General features: G+C 46.3%; 1 protein-coding gene across 1 annotated transcript in view; it reads right to left on the reverse strand.

The window, feature by feature from the left end:
* Positions 1 to 21,810, reverse strand: part of ZNF236 (zinc finger protein 236) — a 101,289-nt gene that overhangs the window by 50,886 nt on the left and 28,593 nt on the right. Inside the window, exons 8-11 of the mRNA XM_039236387.1 lie at positions 18,860 to 19,063; positions 17,702 to 17,930; positions 3,487 to 3,759; positions 1,587 to 1,790 (exon numbers count right to left, since the gene is read on the reverse strand). Of these exons, the coding sequence (XP_039092318.1) occupies positions 1,587 to 1,790; positions 3,487 to 3,759; positions 17,702 to 17,930; positions 18,860 to 19,063 (910 nt within the window). The remainder of the gene's footprint in view (positions 1 to 1,586; positions 1,791 to 3,486; positions 3,760 to 17,701; positions 17,931 to 18,859; positions 19,064 to 21,810) is intronic.

Here is a 21,810-nt window from a genome sequence, read left to right on the forward strand (position 1 = left end):
TCCATTTTGTCTAAATTTTCAAATGTGTTTGCTATCTGAACTACAGCTAACACATTTAGCTATTCTCTATTATGTTTTCACTGAGCTATAATCAAAGATTATGTCCTGTACAATTTCTACTTTCGAAAATTTGAAGTTTTTCCATATCCTAATATTTGACCAACTTCTATTCCATGCATATTTATAAGGGTACATATTATAGAGCAAAAGATTCTGTAAAGCTATTAAACAACTCTTTTTATACAGATGTATACCTCGGATCCTCTTCAGTTTCACCGTTTAGTTAAATTAATCTAATTGAGGAATTTTCACTATACTTTAGAATTTGAATATTTCTCCTTTCTTGTAATTATTTTTAGCTTATATATGTGATGGTATGCTCTTAAAGATTCATGATTTTTTTTAAAGATTCATGATTGCTGAGGAGCATCTGGGTGGCTCAGTTGTTTTAAGTGTCTGACTCTCGGCTTCCACTCAGTTCATGAGTTCGAGCCCCACAATGGGCTCTACACTAACAGCACAAAGTCTGCTTGGGATTCTCTCTCAGCTCCTCCCCTGCTCATGCGCACGCATGTGCTCGCTCTCTCTCTCTCTCTCTCAAAACAAATAAATAAACTTTTTTAAAAATTCATGATTTTTGATCAGTTTAAATGGTTTTTTGATAAACCATTTAACCTTTATATTAAATTATACTTGGATGTGAATTTTGTTCAGGGACTGGATTATCTTGCCTAAGACACAATAAAATACAGAAATTGTATAAAAATATAAGTTTTAGGGGTGCCTGGGTGGTCAGTCGGTTAAGCCTCCAACTTTGGCCCAGGTCATGATATCACAGTTAGTGGATTCAAGCCCCGCGTCAGGCTCTGTGCTGTCAGCTAGCTCAGGGCCTGGAGCTTGTTTCAGATTCTGTGTCTCCCTCTCTCTCTAGCCCTCCCCTACTCCTGCTGTCTCTCTCAAAAATAAATAAAACATTAAAAGAAATTCTTTAAAAATGTAAGTTTTAGCACAAAATTTAATGAAGTTTTCTTTAATTTTGTTTAGCACTTGTAAAAATCGTTATGACGAAGATTCTCATAAGCAGTGTTTTCTTTTAGTTAGTAAAAATCGTTATGACGAAGATTCTCATAAGCAGTGTTTTCTTTTAGTTAATAAAATCATACTTTAACCTTAATAACATTAAGCATAAAAAAAAAGCCTTAAAAGCTAGCAGTTTCCCTTTTTTCTCCAAAGATTACAGCAGCCCATATAAAACCTGTTACCTACCACATAGGGATGTTAAGATGAAAATAACAAAGTGCACTATGTATTTCACATAAAGAACCCTTGTCCACACTGATGGTTCCATTGAGGCAGAAATCGATCTTCAGTGAGGACTTCACTTGTACACAACCTTTCTTTCTTAACCAAGAACACAATTTGGGCAGTAGTTCAGACAGAACTAGGATTTTGGTTGTGGAACATACCAGGCCATAAAGCAAAAGTGCTGAACAAAAACATCATTAGCAACATACTAAAACTGTCTCCCTACATAGACCATGACATTCATATATGCTTTGCAAAGTCCAAAGGGAAGAGGCTCTTACCTACGTCAGTTATGAGAATAGGTTCTTGCAAAGGGATATCAGGGACCGGAAGGTTCGCCTTGCCGACGCGAACCTTTGCGGGTTTACGCTGGTGCCTCATCTTCCTTAACTCCGTGTGTTTAAAGTGAGAAGCAATGTGGGTCTTCCTGTGGCCTGAGGTCCGAAACTTTTTGTCACAGTGAGGACAAGCGAAAGGTCTGACTCCTAATAAAAATAAAAGTACGTTGTAGAATTACTTCAAGAAAATATATCTCAACAATTCATGCTAACATAAAATTCCAATGCTTTAATACTGATTTGACTATTTTGTCACTTCATGTGTACAGCTTCATGGACATCGTGCAGCTGTTTCCCTGTCTACATACAGTGCGTCCTGCAGATGTTAAGGTGTGTATTAAGATCATTTTAGGGGTGCCTGGGTGGCTCAGTCGGTTAAGCCTCCAACTTTGGCTCAAGTCATGATCTCATGGTTCATGAGTTCAAGTCCCACAACAGGCTCTGTGCTGACAGCTCAGAACCTAGCGCCTGCTTCAGATTCTGTGTCTCCCTCTCTCTCTGCCCCTCCCCCACTTATGTTCTGTCTCTCAAAAATAAATGCTAAAAAAAATTTTTTTAGGGGCACCTGGGTGGCTCAGTCAGTTAAGCACCTGACTTTAGCTCAGGTCATGATCTCATGGTTTGTGAGTTCAAGCCCTGCGTCGTGCTCTGTGCTGTCAGCTAGCTCAGAGCCTGGAGCCTGCTTCAGATTCCTTGTCTCCCTCTCTCTCTGTCTCTCCCCTGCTCATGCTGCCTCTCTCTCTCTCAGAAATAAGTAATATTAAAAAAAATTTTTTTTAATTTTTTTAAAAAAGATCATTTTAAGTAAAAAAGAACATTTGTTATCCTTGCATCATAAAATACTTAAATCTTCAAATATTTAGTACCTAAGAATACTCCAGGGCAGTAAGACTGCTCTCTCTCAAATTATCATCTGTAATGTGGAAAAACGTCTGCCTCCAGGCTGGCTGCAGGGATTGTAGACACTAATGTTTAACCAGCGCTTAGCAGCTCTGAGCATTTAGTAACGAGCACTAAATGGTAGTTGTTAGTGACTGTAAATAGTAATAATGCTGCTGCTGACAGTAATAAAGTCCTTTCAACAATTTTCTACCATCAGTTCTCTTTCCTGAAGGAATTTCCTTCATTTATAGTTTTATTAGTAAATGAAAACGGAGATTCCAAAGAAGGGCATATAACAAAACTGACTTTCAGCTTCTTCAAATACTCGTCCACATGATCAGCTCAGCCCAGGAACCCCAAGTGGGCAGGGGAGGTTCCCGCTAATGAGGAGGGGGTTCTTTTGCGGGGGGGAGGGGGGGGTGTTAGGGGAGACATGATAAAAATGTTGAAAATAGATAGTAGGGTGGGTTGCACAATTCTGAATAAAGTGACTCTTGAATTCACTTTAAAAGAGTACATTTTATGACCTGTGAATATATCTCAACAAAACTATTCTAAACGAAATTACAGCCTAAATATGACTGCGTTCGTGCCTTCATACTGACGACACAAATGTGAAAGGCGGAGGGGGTGTTAGGCTTCCCCTACCTGCCCCAGGCCTCAGCACAAATGCCCCCCCCACCCAGGGGTCTCCTCCTAACAAAGACCCACCACGCCTCCTCCACCTCTAAACGTGGTGGCCCCCAAGCACCCCTGTCTTGGCTCTCTGCCTCCTATGTTCATCTCGAGTGCTAGTGTTTACTGCTTCCCGGCTCCACCAGCACCCGAGTCCCTCCGCCCTGCGTCCCAGCTTACACCCGGAGCCTCGCCTACAGAGGTCACGGCCGCTTCGGAGAGCAGCTCGGCTCCTGGCGGCGCACCCCGCGGCCCCACGTGACGGGAAGGGAGCCCCGGGCCGCACCTGTGTGCAGGCGGATGTGCACTTTGAGGCTCCCCGAGGTGGAGAAGCTCTTCATGCAGTGCTGGCACTTGAACGCCTTGATGCCCGTGTGGGTCTTGATGTGGGCGGTCAGCGTGCTCTTCACGGCAAAGGCGCGGAAACACTGCGGGCACTTGAAGGGCTTCTCGTGGGTGTGAATGCGGATGTGGCGCACCAGGTCGCTAGGCTTCCGGAACTCCTTGGTGCAGTAGGGACACACATGCCATCGGACACCGTTCTCCTCGCGGATCGAACCTGGGGCCGAAAGACAACAAAACCAGTCCAGCGTGGCCTGTCTGGCCCACGTGCATTCTAGCCACTGTCAAGGCGCTTGAATGTCTCTCTGCGGCTAGTGACACAGCAGCAAACCTATTAAAGAGCTATGCGCGTTCTTGCCACAGCAGAGGACATCTGATCATTTATGAAAAAAGTCGAAATTTTCATAAGCACTGGAATTATTGAAGACTACGACTGAATCCTGCAGAAAATCTTAACAGTCACATGAGAACAAAAATCAAAGCCTGAGGGGCGGAAGAGCGCTAACTGGACAGGTAGTACATGTAAATCAACGGCAGGGACAAATTCAGGCCACTGTACATCTGAATAGAAGCACGTGTGACCAAACAAACCCAACATTAACTCCGAGAGGATGAGGAGAAGGGGGAGGAAGCGCTGTTTGAGCCTGTCAGGCATCATGAATAAAAAGTAATACACATGCAAGTAACAGGGAGACCGTGAATTCTCACGCTATCAAAAGGCATTTCATAAATGAATAGATATGACCAAGAAATAGTTCAGGATCAAATATAAAAGACTCTTTTGTAACTTTAAATATTATCATCAACTTTCAATCAGGTTTAAAACTATTCCTATCAAAAAAAAAAAAATCACATGAATTAACAGAAATATAATAGGCAAAAGGGTTTCCAAATTATAAAAATTTTTCAAAAAACTCAGCAGAACTACTTTTTATCTTTTATAATGTTGATTAGATCTATTCATCTGAAATTCAATAGGTGTTTACAGTGAGGTCAAGAACCCACTTAAAATTAAAAAGATTTTGGCCAGGTTAATAAAATTCATCAGAAAATTTTAACTATTTAACTGTGCATTATAGACACAGCTTTAGTAGAGAATAAATATTTTGTTTCCTTCTACTATTAGAAATGCAAGGAATCTACAAGGAGAGAAAATGTTTTTACCCAAAGACAATGCTCTTGGCAGGACTAACACAAGAAATAAGGTTAGGTAAAAGAATAAAAAATTACACTTTTCTTAGAACAGTGACACAACAGAAGTCAGGAACGCATACAAACTACATGGAAAACAGGAGAAAATAAGGAAAGTGGCTTCAAAAATGGGAGAGAGCATTATTTATTTTTATGGTGATACTGTTTATATTAAAGTCTGAAACTTAAGGCTGTTTAAAACCAACAGGTAAAAATTAATTCATAAAAGTGCAGTAATTACCTAAAGGTCTTATGACAAATCAAAAAAGCAAGGTATAAAAAGGTGAGAGAACTAAAGTATATATGAGCTAATAAACCTGGGAAACTGCCCTCCCCATCCTCCACCCCCCAGTGATCAGGTTCATCCAGGCAAAAATGAAAACTGCACCTTTAACCATCTAAGATGACAGAACATTCAACTGTCCCCAGGTTCTAATTATTTCTGGGGATGGACTGGAACAGAAATTACACACTGGCGGCTCCAAAGCTGTCTCCACACACATGGCCTGCATAGTTCTGTGTGGCTCACGCACTGCTACGAAAATATTAAATTCCAATTTTCGACCCTCTGACAAACTGAAAGGTCTGGAAAACCAGATCTGCATTCCCACAGGGCAACTCTCCCTGGTGCTGGACAGGTGATCTTCTCTTCAAACATATTAATAAATATAAGAGGAAAAAACATACATTATCATCATCTTCAAGATGAAAAGGCAATTACTAAAATTTAATATCTAGTCTTAACTTCTAAAAAGTCTAAAAACAGGAGGAGCTGAACAAACAAATCTCAGTATGTTTTCATTTAACAGGAAAATGCTAAAAATAATCCTATTACACTCAGGGAAAAATCCACTATCACTGCCATGAATTTACTGTGTTCTAATGAGAGAAGCCAGTGAAACTGGATATGATATGGAAATATACAGCATTAACTATAAAGGAAAAGGTAAAAAGCATTATTTATAAATGATACGATTATATGCCTTAAAAAACTTAAAACTCAGAAAGAAGCCCACATTTTAATACACAGAAATCAACATATCTACAAGCAAAATCCAAATAAAATTTTAAAATACTACTAAAATATGAAAAAAATAAAAAGAAAAGAAAATCTGAATAAATGGAAATCCACACCCTATTCTTTGGTACAAAGACTAAAAGTTATAAAAACATCAATTCTCACTTGTTAAATCACTTACATATAAATACCAAAAGGACTTTTTTAAAAACCAGAGTTTTGGAACTTTAACAGACAAGTCTAAACTACACATGAAAAAAATAAGTATGTGAAAATCGTCAGAAACATATCGTCAAGTATAGCAGGAAAAGGCCAGGCCCACAGGCACAAGAGCGCACTGGCAGCAGTGCACGTGAATAGAAAGACCAATTCATGCACAGAACACAGTCCAGAAAAGACCCATACAGGTCTGAGAGCATAATGAACAGAACAGTATCCCAGCATTTATCGGTAGAGAAAACAGGACTTATTCCATAAATGGTGTTTGGACAGTGGGGTGCCCATCTGAAAACAAAAAATTAAATTGAGTCAAAGATTTAGCTTAAAATATGAAAGTATGAGGGGCACCTGGGTGGCTCAGTTGGTTGGGCATCTGACTTCGGCTCAGGTCATGATCTCGCGGTTCGTGGGTTCGAGCCCCATGTCATGCTCTGTGCTGACAGCTCAGAGCCCGAAGCCTGCTTGGATTCTGTGTCTCCCTCTCTCTCTCTGCCCCTCCCCCACTCGTGCTCTCTCTCTCTCTCTCTCTCAAAAATAAACATTAAAATTTAAAAAAAGTATGAAAGCGTTAGATAAAGGACGTTATTTCCCATTACGTCCATGTTGAAGTCTAAGTATCACAGAAGTCCAAAATTCGTGAAACACTGACCAATTTGGGTACAGAAAAAACATTTTTCCCTTTTAACTCAAAAAGACAAATGAAAAAGAATATATGTTCTCAAAATACTATCACCCTTAATGTATTATGGCAAATAAAAACCAAGAGTCACACCAAACTCCACACCCAGAAAACAAACAACCCAGTGAAGAAATGGGCAGAAGATATGAACAGACACTTCTCCAAAGAGGACATCCAGATGGCCAACAAACACATGAAACAAAGCTCAGCATCCCTCATCATCAGCAAAATACAAATCAAAAGCACACTGAGATACCACCTCACGCCGGTCAGAGTGGCTAACATGAGCAAATCAGAGAACTCTAGATGCTGGCGAGGATGTGGAGAAACAGGCACCCTCCTACACTGTTGGTGGGAATGTAAACTGGTACAGACCCACTGGAAAACAGTGTGGAGGTTCCTCAAAAAAAAAACAATAGAACTCCCCTAAGACCCAGCAATAGAGCTGCTAGGAATTTACCCAAGGGATACAGGAGTGCTGATGCATAGGGGCACACGTACCCCAATGTTCACAGCAGCACTCTCAACAATAGCCAAATCATGGAAAGAGCCTAAGTGTCCATCAACAGACGAATGGATCAAGAAGATGTGGTTTATCTATACGATGGAATACTCCATGGCAAAGAGAAAGAATGAAATCTGGCCATTTGTAGCAACATGGATGGAACTCGAGGGTGTTATGCTAAATGAAATAAGTCAGGCAGAGAAGGAAAGATATCATATGTTTTCACTCATATGTGTAACCTGAGAAACTTAACAGAAAACCATTGGGGAGGGGAAGGGGAAAAATTAGTTTCAAATAGAGAGGGAGGCAAACCATAAGAGACTCTCAGATACAGAGAGCAAACCGAGGGTTGATGAGGAACAGGGCAGAGGGAGGAAAGGGGAAGGGGGAGATGGGAATGGAGGAGGCACCTGTTGGAATGAGCACTGGGTGTTATATGAAAACCAACTTGACAATAAACTATATTTATAAATAAATACATAAATAAACAAATAAATAAATACCAAGAGTCTAACGAAAAAAGGCAGGTGGCTCTTTTATAATTTTTTTTCTAAACATCCACTCGATTTAAACACACATCTTCCTTTTAAATTTTTTTTTTTAATGTTTTATTTATTTCTAGGGGAGAGAGAGAGAGACAGCATGAGCAGGGGAGGGTCAGAGAGAGAGGGAGTCACAGACTCTGAAACAGTCTCCAGGCTCTGAGCTGGCAGTCAGCACAGAGCCCGACATGGGGCTCGAACCCACGAACCACGAGATCATGACCCAAGCGAAAGTCGGATGCTTAACCGACTAAGCCACCCAGGCACCCCGGCAAGTGGCTCTTTTAACATGAAAAGTTGCTCAACATTTTACTCCTTAATAGAGAAATGAAATTAAAACTGCAATCAGAAACCATTTTAACCTATTGGATGAGTAAAAAGGATCCCCAAATTTTAATGACGATCCCTTCAGAAGGCTATGAGGAAATGGACACCCCAGTACACTGTGGATGAGGGTATAAATGAGAGACCGCCATGGAAAGAAAATCAGCAACATTTACCCAAATTTTCTCTTTTGTTATGAAACACACTGGTGATACCAGTACTGAAACTTGAACAAGATGTGTGGGGTGGGTCAATTCCACTACCCTGGTGTTGATGTCTGTAACCTGGTTCTAGAAGACCACATCCTTGACCTGAGGACACACACACCGACGTACATAAAGGGTTTGTAAACGTACATAAATTTACATTTGTTATCACTTGTACTTGCAAAAGGTTGCAAATAATCTACGTAAGTATTTATCCATAGAACGGAATAATCTCTAGACATTTTCTAAAATCTCAGGTGGAAAAAAAGTGAACTATAAGAAAGATTACATAGATATGAGTTGTGCATATATATGTTCACACACACACACACACACACACACACACACACACAGTATGGCCTCCAACCTACTAAAACACGTACTATATAATAACATGCCTGTGCTTGTTTAAAAGACACACAGGCCCCCGTTGACAGCAGCTGTCCTGGGGAGAGGTATGTGGAGGTCAAGGAAGAACAGGGGACTTCTCACTGCACACACCGCTTTATATCTTGAATTATGGGGCACAAGCAAGTTTCACCTGGTTAAAAAATAATGTTTAAATATATGCATCCATGAAGCAGAAGCAGTCGCCACGTGCCAGCCACATTCCTACACGCTCAGTTCTCTCCCATTTACTCTGTCACTGCCCCGTCTCACAGATGAAGGTTAGAGAACTTGCCCAAGGTCAGGCGCCAGTAAATGGAAAAGTCAAGGCACACGTTGACATCTGGGTAATTCTAGAATCCGGGAGCGATTCTCTCCGACGAGTCTGTCCTCCCCGCTCCACTCGGAGGAGAGCGCTTACCACGCGCCAACGCCCGCGGCAGGCAGGCCCCGACCCATGGAGGGACTCGGGTGTGGAGACCCCAGCATGCGCGGCCGGCAGAGCTCGGGGACCGGCGTCAGTGGGGACTCACCCATGGGGGGAAGAGCACTCAGAAAAGTCTGCGTTCCAGGGGTGCCTGGCTGGCTCAGCGGGTGCAGCGTACGACTCTGGATGTCGGCATGATGAGTCGAGCCCCACGTTGGCCAACAGGTAGAGATTAATTTTAAAAAACGTAAAACAAAATCTTAAAAAGTCTGCATTCGAAGGACAGTTTTGGGAGATACATTTACCAGGCAAAGAAGCCAATGGCCACAGTGTGAGAGGTCTCGTGGGGTCAGGAAGAGGCAGAGCTGGAGGCAGACAGGGTGACGCGTTGGGAGGCCGAGTGCGGAAGGTTTCCAGAAGGATGAAGGAGAATGAGCCCTAGAGGTGTCCTCCTCAAGCCTGAGTCGGTTTCCACACAAGAGAAGCTGCTGGGGACGCAGCCGGCCGTGTCCCGGCATCAGCTGCTACCACAGACAAGGACCTGGGCGCCGCAGAGGGGAGGCAGGACCGAGCAACGGGAAGACGCCCGTGTGTTCTTCTGCGGGGCCAGAGCGCACAGCCATTGCCATCAAACTCCAGGACAGCGGGAGGGACAGACAGACAGGCTGCTCTAGGACCGAATCCACGGGCCGGCTCAGACGCTGGACGAAGGCCCTGACTTATTCTAGCAACCAGAGGTGCGCCCCGAGGCCGCAGGTGCGCGCAGAAGGTGCAGCCCCGGAGGACAGACAGCAACAGTCACAGAGAGTCGTTTTGCTTTCTGCTGGAACATCAAGTTGAACACAAACTCTCAGACTTAACTACTGTTCGACAACATTGAGGGAGATGCTCTATCTCGGGATTCAAGGTCAGACACTGAATCTACAGAGACTTTAAACAAGGTAAAGTGGCCCAAGTGTTCCCGTACTTGCTGCTCCAGAGCGTCTCCCCACGCGGCCCCAGTCGGGACGGCTGCTCCTGTTAGCACTGCTCAGCCGTGGACGTGACTCCTAGGGAGGTCTGAACCGCTGGACCCCCCCGGCCTCCGACCGGCTGGTGGGTCGTGGTGTGATGCGGGCACCTCTGGAAAAAGACGCTCTGCACGGCTCCAGACCTTACACGACCGTGGGACACCCACTCAGAAGTGACAGGTGTGCCCTCACGGCCAGTGACAGGGCTTCTACATAGGCTGCTGGGCCACAAGCCACATGGCCACTTATTTGAAATCGTACACAAAGGGACAGACTTTGTTGGTAAAGTGGACCAAGTAGAATTTCCGTGTCCAGTCCCACCATCTACCAGGTTTTTCAGTGATCCGCGGGAGGATGCCGCCTACTTCCTGGCTGGATTCCCGGAGCTGGAAATGGAAGGGGATGGTCACTGGCAGCTGGCTGAGCCACACTGAGGAGGGATGGAGACAGGAGTGCTCCAGACGCAACACCAGGTGCTGAAACACATGCTGTCAGAGCTACGGGCCCCAAGCGCAACGGCACGTCCTCTAACCGGCCACGCGGCCCTCGGGGCAGCAGAAGCTGACGCAGAGGCGACCGTGCTGGCTGCCTGAAAACGGACTTGGGATAAAGCACGTGCATTTGGGAATGAGGGGGAGGGGGAAGCCAAGTCTGCAGGGAAAAGGAAATGGCTGGCATTAGCGCTGAGCGCAACTGCATCTCCCCGAAGCTCAGCTGCCCCCTGGGCCGGGCCCCCAGTCCCGCTGCAGCTGAAGTGGGGGCAGGAAAAGTGCTGTTCTGCGCCAATGCTCCCTGCTCTCATGATGCTCCCTGCCCGCGTGGCATCCCCAGAGCAGGTGCTCTGCAGGGCTGGGACGCGGGGTGGACCGTCAGAGGGTCGCTCTCCCAGACGATCCCCAAGGTCTCCCAAGCTGCAACTGTCCAGGGAGCAGTTCTCCCCATCCTCCCATGGTGAGACAGGGAGACAGGGACAGGGGCCGGCGGGGCTCCGAGGACAGAGAGGGGGGCGGGTGGGGCTCAGGGGACAGGGAGGGTGGCCGGCAGCACTCAGGGGACAGGGACGGGGACCTCTGCCTCCTGCAAAGGTGGAAGTGCTGCCCAGAGGAGCAGGAAACCACCAAGCTGCTGCTTCAGGGCGGAGCTACTAGGCCTCCCCACAAAACCAGCATGGTCATCGGGTGAGCCGGGCCAGGGCAAGCAAGGTGCAGAGGACACTGTCACCGAGGGGCAATCCAGTATGCAGACCCCGGAGCATAGAGGCTGCGCTCCAGGACCCACTCAGGGCTGGCTGGAGTCCAGGACGCAGAGCTGCCCAGTGGCTTCACGGATTCCGACCCCCTGCACGGTGCCCCCCAGCACGTTCCCAGCACCCGCAGCAGGAGCTGCTGCCCCGGCAGGTGCACAGTGCGCAGGCCCGCAGGGGTGTGCGGTGCCCCTGGAAACGACCCCCCAAAAGGAGCCCACGGTGCTGCGTCTTCAACCAGAACACCCAGCCTCCTCTCAGGGAGCTCCGGAAATCAGTCACACGTTTTGGCAAGAGCTCCAGAAGCCGGATGCGAAGTTCTCAGAAACAGCAGGAGCCCCCCGAAAAGCCAAGGGCTCCTCTCCCCCTGCCTGCTCCCTCACCACGACTCCAGGCAATAAGTTACAAAGGAGAAATTCTCAGGTGCCAGTCACTCTGATCCTGTAAACACTGCTTGAGCTTACTGCAGCGTACCTACGATGACCTTTCTGTAAAATGGGTATAATTTTCCCTAAATAATGCAGGTAAGAGACAATCAGAGAAGTTGCTTCTGAGCCAACTCAAATCGTATATGTACGAAATACATACAGAACCGCTGCTAAAACGTCAGCACACTTGCCCCAGTACCGAGAATCTCACGTGTTATTCATCTACTCTGAGTCCCTTAGAAAGACCAGCGCTGTTGAAAACTGTACTTTGTAAAAACTGCTGGTTATAAATGCTTAAAGATTTTCCTTTATGTGTCTGCAAACAAGGTATGAGGAGACTGCAATGATCACAACTAATTTCTTCTAGAGAGCAATTACATTTCTTCAAATTGGTTTAAGCCCAATGTACATTCTATAAAAAAGAACAGTTTCATATGTTAACTGATTTAAAAGTAGGTACTGGTGTTATCCATATTTTACTTAAAAAATATATTTTTAAGTGAAATTGAAAAAAAGAATATTGGCCAAGCCAATTCAAAAATGTGTAAAAACAAAAAACAATAGAGGGAAAGCAAGAGAGAGGGAGGAAATGGGGCAAGAGACAGAGAAACGAAAAAGTCACATCGAAGCCCAGACAGACAACATGGTTTGCTTCCCATTAATCAGTGAGTTACCACCTCCCAGATTAAGATAGGAAAATACATGATCATAACAACAGAGAGAAAAAAAGGCACTTGATAATATTCAACAGAAAGAAAATAAAAAACCTTCTTACTAAACCAACAACGGAAAGCAGCCTTCCAAATCTGAGAGGTTCTAGGAAAAGCCAACAGTAAAATGCCAAATCCAACCGTGAAACATTAAAACCACCCCCTTTGAAAGTCAGGATGGAAGTGACCGTTCTCCCCACTTCGTCTGTGTAGCTCTTGCGGCACGAATCCAAGCCAACATAAGAAGAAGAGAAAACTGTCATTATTCATACACAGTATAGTGTCTACGTGGAAAATCCAAAATACTCTACAAATTGCTACAATTAGTAAAGAAGTTAGTTGTTTGCTGTGTTCATGATCAATATACAAAAGTCAATTACCTTTGTATAAACCTAAAACAAAATCTGCAATGCAGAAATCATTTACAGCAACAGAAAACTAAGGTAAAAGAAGGAAACTAAGAGCTTCATGTAACAAAAAAAAATCAATGGGGAGAGAAATATGTTCATGGACATAAAAAACATTATTATTTTGTAGGTACCAAGTTTGTCAAAACTAAAGACGAAGATAGTCCTAAAGAGAATGAAAGAGAAGAGCCGCCTTATGGACTTCAAGAGCTTTTCTACAATTATGGAGACAGTGTGCTGGTGTTAACGTGGACAAACACAGGAGTGCAACACAACTGAAAACCCAGAGCCAGACACACGCAGGGACGGAAACCAGATCCCTAACACACCTGGTGTCACATATCAGAGGAGACAGATTTTCCAATACACAGTGCTAGACAACTACTTATCACACAAGAGTAAGATTTCAGTCTCCTCTCTTATACATAAAAATAAAGTCCAAACAAATTAACGAATTAAATGTGAAAGGCCAAGTTCTAATACTTCTGCTAGAATGCATGGGAGAACTCAGTGTGGATAAAGGAGAGATTTCTTACATGAAACACAAAACGCCCACCCTATAGATAGGAAGACTGAAGAAACAGAATAGAAAGCCAATAATAGCACAAAAAAATACTGAAATTCATAATGATTCTAAGTCATCAAGAAAAGGCTAAGTTATGAAGATCACACTCTGATCGAAGAAGATGCAAGTTACACCATCAATACAACTGCCTTAAAAGTCAGAATCTTTACTCATCTGTTCATGAAAGGACACCTTCAAGAGTGTCTGGAAACGGTATTCACAACACATATATAAATATTTATTTATATAAATATAAATAAAGAAAACCCAGGCTATACAGAACTTCAACAAATCAGTAAGAAAACGACAAACGGCCCAATAGAAGACGAGCTGTAGGCAGAGACAGTACACGACTTCTCAGGTCCTTCCAAACTCGCAGACCAGGTTACAGGGGCTGGTTCGCCTGTGCTCCCACGACCCGTGAAGCGACGTGTCCTCCAGGGGACTACACCCTTATCTAGATGTTCAGTTTGCATAAAATGTGAGTTATAGGTCAACAGAAGTTAATGTTAAAACCTTTTAGGGGCGCCTGGGTGGCTTAGTCGGTTAAGCGTCCGACTTTCGCTTAGGTCATGATCTCACGGTTCGTGGGTTCGAGCCCCGCGTTGGGCTCTGTGCTGACTGCCAGCTCAGAGCCTGGAGCCTGTTTCAGTCTGTGACTCCCTCTCTCTCTGACCCTCCCCTGCTCACGCTGTCTCTCTCTCTCTCCTAGAAATAAATAAAACATTAAAAAAAAAATTTAAAAAAAAAAAACCTTTTAAAATAATTTTTTATATAGAAAAACAGGGGAGATGAAATGGTCACCATGACCCTCCCTGAAGCCTCCACTGTGCTTCACTCGGGTTCCATCAGTGCTTGGCTCTCGTCCTTCTAACTCAGAAAAGCTTCTACTTTCTCACTGTGCCCACTGATCTCTCCAATCGCTAAACTCGAAGCCCATCTTTAACGAACAATATGCTTCTGACCAAGAAACTGTTTCCTTAGGCTGCACACTGTCCACACCTGGACTCCACACTAGTGGTGAGCGCCTCACAACTAACTGTCCTTTTTAATACTTTACAGTGTGTTATGTTTAGTACATAATGGGACTCAGCTCAAAACCAGATTACCATTTAAAAATAAAGGTCTTAAGATAATATTTGTATTTGGGGCACCTGGGTGGCTCAGTTAGGCGTCCAACTTCAGCTCAGGTCATGATCTCACAGTCAGTGGAGTCGAGCCCCGTGTCGGGCTCTATGCTGACAGCTCAGAGCCTGGAGCCTGCTTTGGATTCTCTCCGTCTCCCACTCTCTCTCTGCCCCTCCCCCATTTGCACTCTGTCTCTATCTCAAAAATAAACATTAAAAAAAATTTAAGATAATATCTATGTTTAATTATAATAGCAAATAATTCAAAATAAAACCTAAAGAAAATCTAAACTCTGAATATCTTACTATCAAAGAATTATACACAAATGAGATAAATCATGGAATTTTCAAACTAAATTCAACTATGCTCTAATGAACAAGTCTTTCTTTTTAAAGTTTTTCTATACTGTATTAAATGTAAAGCATAAAGCTCTACAAAATAACAAGTAACTTATCTGAACTATGAACTCAGAAATCGTCCTCATTCACAACACAGACCATCTAAAGAGAAAGGAAAGGAGGACTAAAAAGAAAATAATCCCTTGAATTATTCAAAGTAAACATAAAACTCCAAATATGCTCATGCAGGTTACTTTTTTTAAGTACAATGGCTGCAAAGTTTCTTACCATGAACAAATTACTTGGGTTTTTGTTTTTATTTGATGATTTTTTAAAATTATTTTTTTTTAAGTTTATTTATCTGGGAGGGTGGGGCAAGGAGAGAGAGAAGCCCAAGTGGGCTCTTCACTCAGTTCAGAGCCGACACACTGCTTGACCCCTGGACCTGAGCCAAAATCCAGAGTAGGGATGCTTAGCCACCTGAGCCAAGGCGCCCCAATTTATACTGTTTTCATGCAACGAGAAGAGTCCTAATTTGTCAGCGCTGCAAGCACTTGGCAGCCTCAAACAGCAGAATAAGAGAGCAGGAGAGAGGCTGCTACGGGGACGGAAAGCAGCAGGCACACGGCAATAGGCGCAGTTTTCAGGGCGGACGAACTGCAGCCCACCGCCCCCGGGGCCCACATGCTGCAGCGCGTCAGAGAGACGCCGGCCTATCACAGCCCAGAGCAGCGGTCAAGTTCATGACTCTAAGTCATCAGAAGAGGTTAAGACTCAACCAATACCTTGCTCAGGTCTAGGAGGGTAAAATCATGCTGGCCTCAGAAGAGATGTCCACACTGTCACACTTAAAGGAATAAGTCACCAGCTGTCCAAAATACCTTTCCCTGGGACTTCCACAGAGCCAATATTTTATAATAAATTTCAAACTGTGAAGTTTTAATAACGATTTATGTCACAAGTTTTATGATAATATACACAGCTTGTTAAATTTTAAATTACTATGCAAAACACCTCCTAAAATAACAAAACAAATTCTACTAGAAACATTCTCTCTCACAAAACTAAATAAATCAAATAGTGACAGCTTTCGCTGGAGCGTGTTCAACCTGGAAATACACGGCTAATTATGCGCCGCTGAGAAAACCCGGGACTCATGAGGACGGTGGTGCCCACGGTCTCAGGGTGACAGACACCCACACCTCCCTCACCCGCTGTTTTCAGAAACAGGCCCTGCGCTGACCGCCTGCTGCTCCCTGACAAGTGTCAGTCAAAAGAGAGAGCTTTGTGTGAACCCGTCTCTGATCACTTTCTCATCACATGAAGAAAACCAACGCCGGCTCCAACTCAACTCAGGATCAGTTTACCTAAACCCCACGAGAAGCGCATGAACTTGCTCGCCAGTCTACACCTACACTTGACTCACTAGGGTTCCCCACCCCAAGCGGACGCAACATCTGCCAGCTCTGTGGGCAGAGCGGCACACATGATATCACCGCCTTCTGGAACCGCATCCAGCGCTCGGGGCAGGACGGAAGGCGGCCTCCGGGGCCCGCGGCCAGTGAATCTCGCGGTTTGGGGAAGCGAGTCTGGAGAAGCGTGTGCTGCCCGCGGCCACGTCACAGCACGTTGGAAGGCTCGAGCACAGTAACCAGACAGTGGCTCTCGTGGGAGAGGTTTCACAGGCTGCGGATTTCCACCCGTGCATGGGGGCACGTGAAGCAAACACTCAGAAATGCAAGGGGACCTTCTAACCCAGAGCCTTCATTCAGTGAATAAAAATCCATGGAAATGTGATTTTTTCCTTCGTTCCCCTCTGGACGGCGGGAATCCCCGGATGATAAGCCACTCAGATTCTGTCGTCCAGTTTTTCACTTGGGGACAAGGGCAGACCAAGGGGAAGGCGGGAACAGAACCACCGTGGTCTGTGGGCTGAGAAACGATTTCGTGGCCACACGTCAATACTGAGAAGATACGCGTCAGAGACAAGCGCATTCGTCGTTCCCTGCTTTGCCCCCAGAGAGCACCTGCTGGAGACACGGGGAGAGGGACAGCCCCTAAGAAAACACTGCCGTGGGAACACCCCCGCCCCAGAGAGAAACCCGTGTCCTTTGCGAAAGATGCAGGGACGCGTGCCCCCATCCAAAGCCATGCTGACCCCATGGGAGGCTCAGGAACGGCAGAACGTCGCTACGTTCTGCTGGGGGGGCTGCCGGGGTCAGCGCCGCAGGCACCGAGAAGAAGAAGGGCAGGTCCCGAGCGTCCAGAAGGAGGCTGCACATATGGCGGCCGCAGATGCCCGCCAGGGCGCAGGGGACACGGCAGGGAGGGGGAGAAAGAAGACCCTCCCGCTGAAGGAAAGCCCGGGGCAAAGGATGGCCCCTGAACACAAGTAACTGTTTTGAACACCCAGGTGGGGAGGCTGCATCCCGAAGGCCAAAGAGGAAGGCTGTGAGGGCGTGGGCCCAGCTCGCCGAGCCACGGGGTGAGGAGCAAGCGCAGAGGGGATGGTGAGGGTCCCGCCTGCGGGGTGGCAGTGCCACGGTGGAATGGGGGGATAGGACTGGCCCAGGGGCTGCTGCACCGAGGACTGGCAGAGACCACCAGGGTCAAGCCCTCGGGGCTGTCGGGGGGAAACGCTAACCACAGGGGGAAAAGCAGCCCAAATCTTACGCCTGACATGGCCTTGAAATATCAGACAAACAGGCTGACATGATCAGAACATTCCACAGCCCTATCACCTTCACAAGAATAAAACAGAAGGACACGTTTGTTAAGAAACAAGCAATATGGCAGCCAAAATGGCTCCGCCTGAATGCATATTAAAATTACCAGGTAGAAATGGTGATTTCTTCTTTATAATTTTTTTTTCTTTTTTATCCACTTTCTCTGGGCTTTCTTGTTCTTTCTCTTGCTCTGCATCGGCCGGGAGGGCCTGCTCGCTTGAGGCGTGAGGGGCGTCCGGGGCGGGCCCCTGCGCGGAGGGCGTCCTGGCGTGGCTGGGGTCGTGAGCGTGCGCTGCAGCTGGAAGTGAAGACAGCCCACTGTTTTCTAAGGCTTGCTGAGACAGAACAGAACTAACAGGTTAGGAGGGCGGAGGCCGAACCCGCCTGCCAACATCAATCTCACGCTGCAACAGGCTCCGCCCACAGCACCCTAGCTCCGCCCGGCGAGAAATAAAACCGCACACACGGCCGACCGTCACTCACGCACTCGGCTCCCAGCTCCTGGAAGCTGCAGTGTCCGTTCTGACAACGGACACCTCGCCTCCACCCAAAACACGGTGTGGGGAAATTAAAAGGAACTAACGAGGTTAATTCATTACTAGACTTTTAGAAATTTTACCTCAGACCACATTGGGTATCTCTCAACAGGTCTGGGAATCGCTGTTTTCAGCTACAGCGAGTTTACCCGCAAGTTTACATCGGCTGTCGTGCACCCTGCGGTTCTTTATACCAACTCGTCCCAAAGGTACAGAGAGGAGAGAGGTTAGTTTGTACAAGTAACTAAACAGGGTGGGGAGGGCAGCCTGTGTCTGTTGGCGAAGGAAGGATCTGAGGACAAAGCTGGCCTGGGGTAGAGGAATCCGCAAAGAGCACTTTGCCCCGACTCCTCCTGCTGTGCTCCCACCAGGGCGTGGGCCACACACTCGGCCGAGGACACAAGGGGTTGGCTCGCGAAGCAGTTACACGAGAGCCTCAGCAAAGAACGAGATCTTTCTTACGCCTCCGTCAACAGGGATAAATCAGGAAAGTTCTAAAAAGCCTACTCGTCTCAAGGAAACCACTCACGGAGAAAATTAACGTGTTAAGCTATTTCTGAATTTACACATTAATCACCTAGGATCCCGCAGATTTTGTTACAACAGAACGTTTTCAGTCAGGACGCATCTTTACGGATGATCCTTTTCCTTTGACAAGCCCCTGCCTATTTAGGTTTCGCTCACGACGGCCAGGCACGGAAGAGCACGGACCAGAGCAGGCGCCTCACCTGCAAGATGTCCTGGTTGATGCCCACGGTGATGCTGAGCTGCTGGCCAGGCTGTGGAGGCTGGGGGGGCTCAGCCGGGCCCGGCTCAGACAGCTCCAGGAGCTGCTGGATGACATCCGTCACCGCCTGGGGACTCTGCTGACTCGACGCCGACGTGCCGTGGACTTCGGTCTGCTGAAGAGGTAACGTCTGAAACAGGGTGGCCTGAAACGCAGCGGCACAGTCATTGAAAATAGAAAAAGTACATTAACTTGTACTTCAGCTTAAAAGAAAGAAGAATGGGCCCCTCTTCCTTACGACCATGGACATGTAACAACACCCCCGATATAATTCTCAAATAAAACATCTCCCTGACTTCTACACTGGGCACAATACTGGCTCTTAAAGGAGCATATTCAGTGAATCGTCCCACTGCACTTTTGAAATTTTTCTAACCGCAGGAGAGACATCAGTTCAAGGTAGGGGTTTGAGCACGGGGTTACGAAATAAAGAAAATGAGAAAGAAACCACTGTGGCCAATATAGTTCAAGACGTTTGTGGGAAACACGTCTGGGGGAAAAAGGGTCGGTAAAGCCATAGCCGAGAATGTCCGACGAGGGACCGACCCGATGGCTCAGAAACGCAAGAACTGAAACACATCAAGAAGAGGGTGGACGAGTCTGAAACACCAACATGTGTGATGCCGTCAAGGTGCACACAGGACCTTACACGTCCACCAGAATCCACAGGGCTCACGACCACAGCGCGGACCCAAGTCACCGCTGACATGGCAGCATGCACTCACCGCAGTGACAGACGCAGCGCAGAAACGCACGGGGTGAGCAACGGGGCAACTGTGGGGGGTGGGTGGATACACGGGACTTCTCTGTACCTTCTGCTCAATTCTCCTGTAAACCTAAAACTGCTCTAAGAAATCAAGTCTATTAATTAGAAATTAACAATGACGGAAACTACGTAAGGCTGACAATGAGCCCGTCTTCCTCCATAGAACACGTGACAGGCGTTTACCCTGAGGCAACAAACATGGGGGGCTAAGAGAGGTAACAATGGGGCACCCTGGGAGGATCAGGGCACCTTCTGTGGCGCTTAGTCCCCCAACTAAACAAAGTCTGCGTCCTGCCCCGGGGACCCCAACTGCAACCACGTGCAAGGTGGCTCCGGGCACCAAGCAGCCCCACCTGCACCGGCCCACTGCCGCCTCCCTGAGCAACACGAGTGCCCCCCAGGCCAGCAGGAGCCAAGGCCACCCAGATGAGGGCACCGTGGGCAGTGGCCCAGGGCTGACAACTCAAGGAGCAGAAGAGAACTTTTAAAAGGAAAATGCCAAAACCAAACCAAACCAGAAACGAAAGGAGCAATGAGATGGCAAAGAAGCGCTCTCAGAATTTAAAAATCTTAGCAGCCAGGGCACCTGGGTGGCTCAGTCAGCTAAGCGTCCGACTTCGCTTCAGGTCATGATCTCACAGTTCATGGGTTCGAGCCCCGTGTTGGGTGTGGCGCTGCCAGCTCAGAGCCTGAAGCCTGCTTCTGATTCTTCTCCCTTTCTCCCCTGCTTTCTCATGCTCTTTCTTTCCAAAATAAATAAACTTTTAAAAAAAATTGGGGGGGGGGGGCACCTGAGTGGCTCAGTCGGTTAAGCGTCATGATCAGCTTAGGTCATGATCTCACGGTTCGTGGGTCAAAGTCCCGTATCGGGCTCTGTGCTGACAGCTCAGAGCCTGGAGCCTGTTTCAGATTCTGTGTCTCCCCTTCTCTCTGACCCTCCTCTGCTCACACTGTTTCTCTCTCAGAAATAAATAAAACATTAAAAAAAATTTTAATTGTATTTTAATCTTAGCAGCTCAAAAAAAAACTCAATGAAAGAGTCAAAAGATAAAGTTGAAGAAAACCCTCAGAAGTGTAGCAAAAAGGCCCAGAGGCAGAGACTGAGAGGCAGAGTAAGACACACAGAGAGCAGGGCCGGGGCCGGGCAGTGGTCCCCACATGGGGCCCCAGACTGAGGACGCGCTCTCACACTCAAACTCCGCAAACAGCTTGGGCACATTCCAGGTTAGGATGATTTGGATTATTCCAGGTTATTCACCACATCTACGTATTTGATTTGCAACTGCCAAAGAAAATGTAGAAAACTCTAACATTTCGTTGATTTACACACTGAAAATCGTATTTAAAAAACAGTCCAAAATAGACCTTTTAGGACCTCACTCCTGGAGTCTAATTGTCCTTCAGACTCTCCCTGCTTGGGGGTGAGGGGCCACACCACACCATGAATGTTGCGGAAAAGAGAAGAAAACACAAAGCGGACGCGTGGCCCTCACGCTCAGGAGCTAATCATGGACTAGCATCCACACTGAGGAGGCAGGGGCGCACAAGCACACGCTAACGCTTCCGACACAGCGGGTCTGCTGCGGTAGAGGCAGAGTCGGCACCGGGCCGAGGCCGAGCTGAAGGCTCCTCCCGAAAGCTTGTGTGTTGGACAACTTGCAACACGCATACTGGCAGGTACAATTTAGTTTCCCTGAAGTCCACCGTCTCAGGAAAAATTACCACTGTACCATCGGGAGTGGAGAAATCTTATTTTAAAAGGATGATTGACTCTTAAATTATAACACAGGGATAAAGATCATTCGATAATATCATCAACAGCACTGTAGGAATTAGAAATTCATAAATGAATGATTACATTTTGTCCTTTTTTCACTGGTTCAGATGACAGTCCATAAATCAGGTCATCTGATATCATTCTGAAGTTTAAAAAGATTTTCTTTCACTAATTAAAAGAATAAGAAAGCAGCCCTTACCTCCTTACAGAAACTTTCATAGCATTTTATGGCACTAAATAATATTCCTTTTTTTTTTCTTAATTTTTTTTATGAGTCGGGGCGGGGGGAAGAAAGGGAGACCCAGAATTCCGAAGCAGCTCCAGGCTCGGAGCTGTCAGTACAGAGCCC

Source organism: Hyaena hyaena, unplaced genomic scaffold, assembly GCF_003009895.1.
Source record: "Hyaena hyaena isolate Hyena2069 unplaced genomic scaffold, ASM300989v1 scaffold_110, whole genome shotgun sequence".
Taxonomy (NCBI): domain Eukaryota; kingdom Metazoa; phylum Chordata; class Mammalia; order Carnivora; family Hyaenidae; genus Hyaena; species Hyaena hyaena.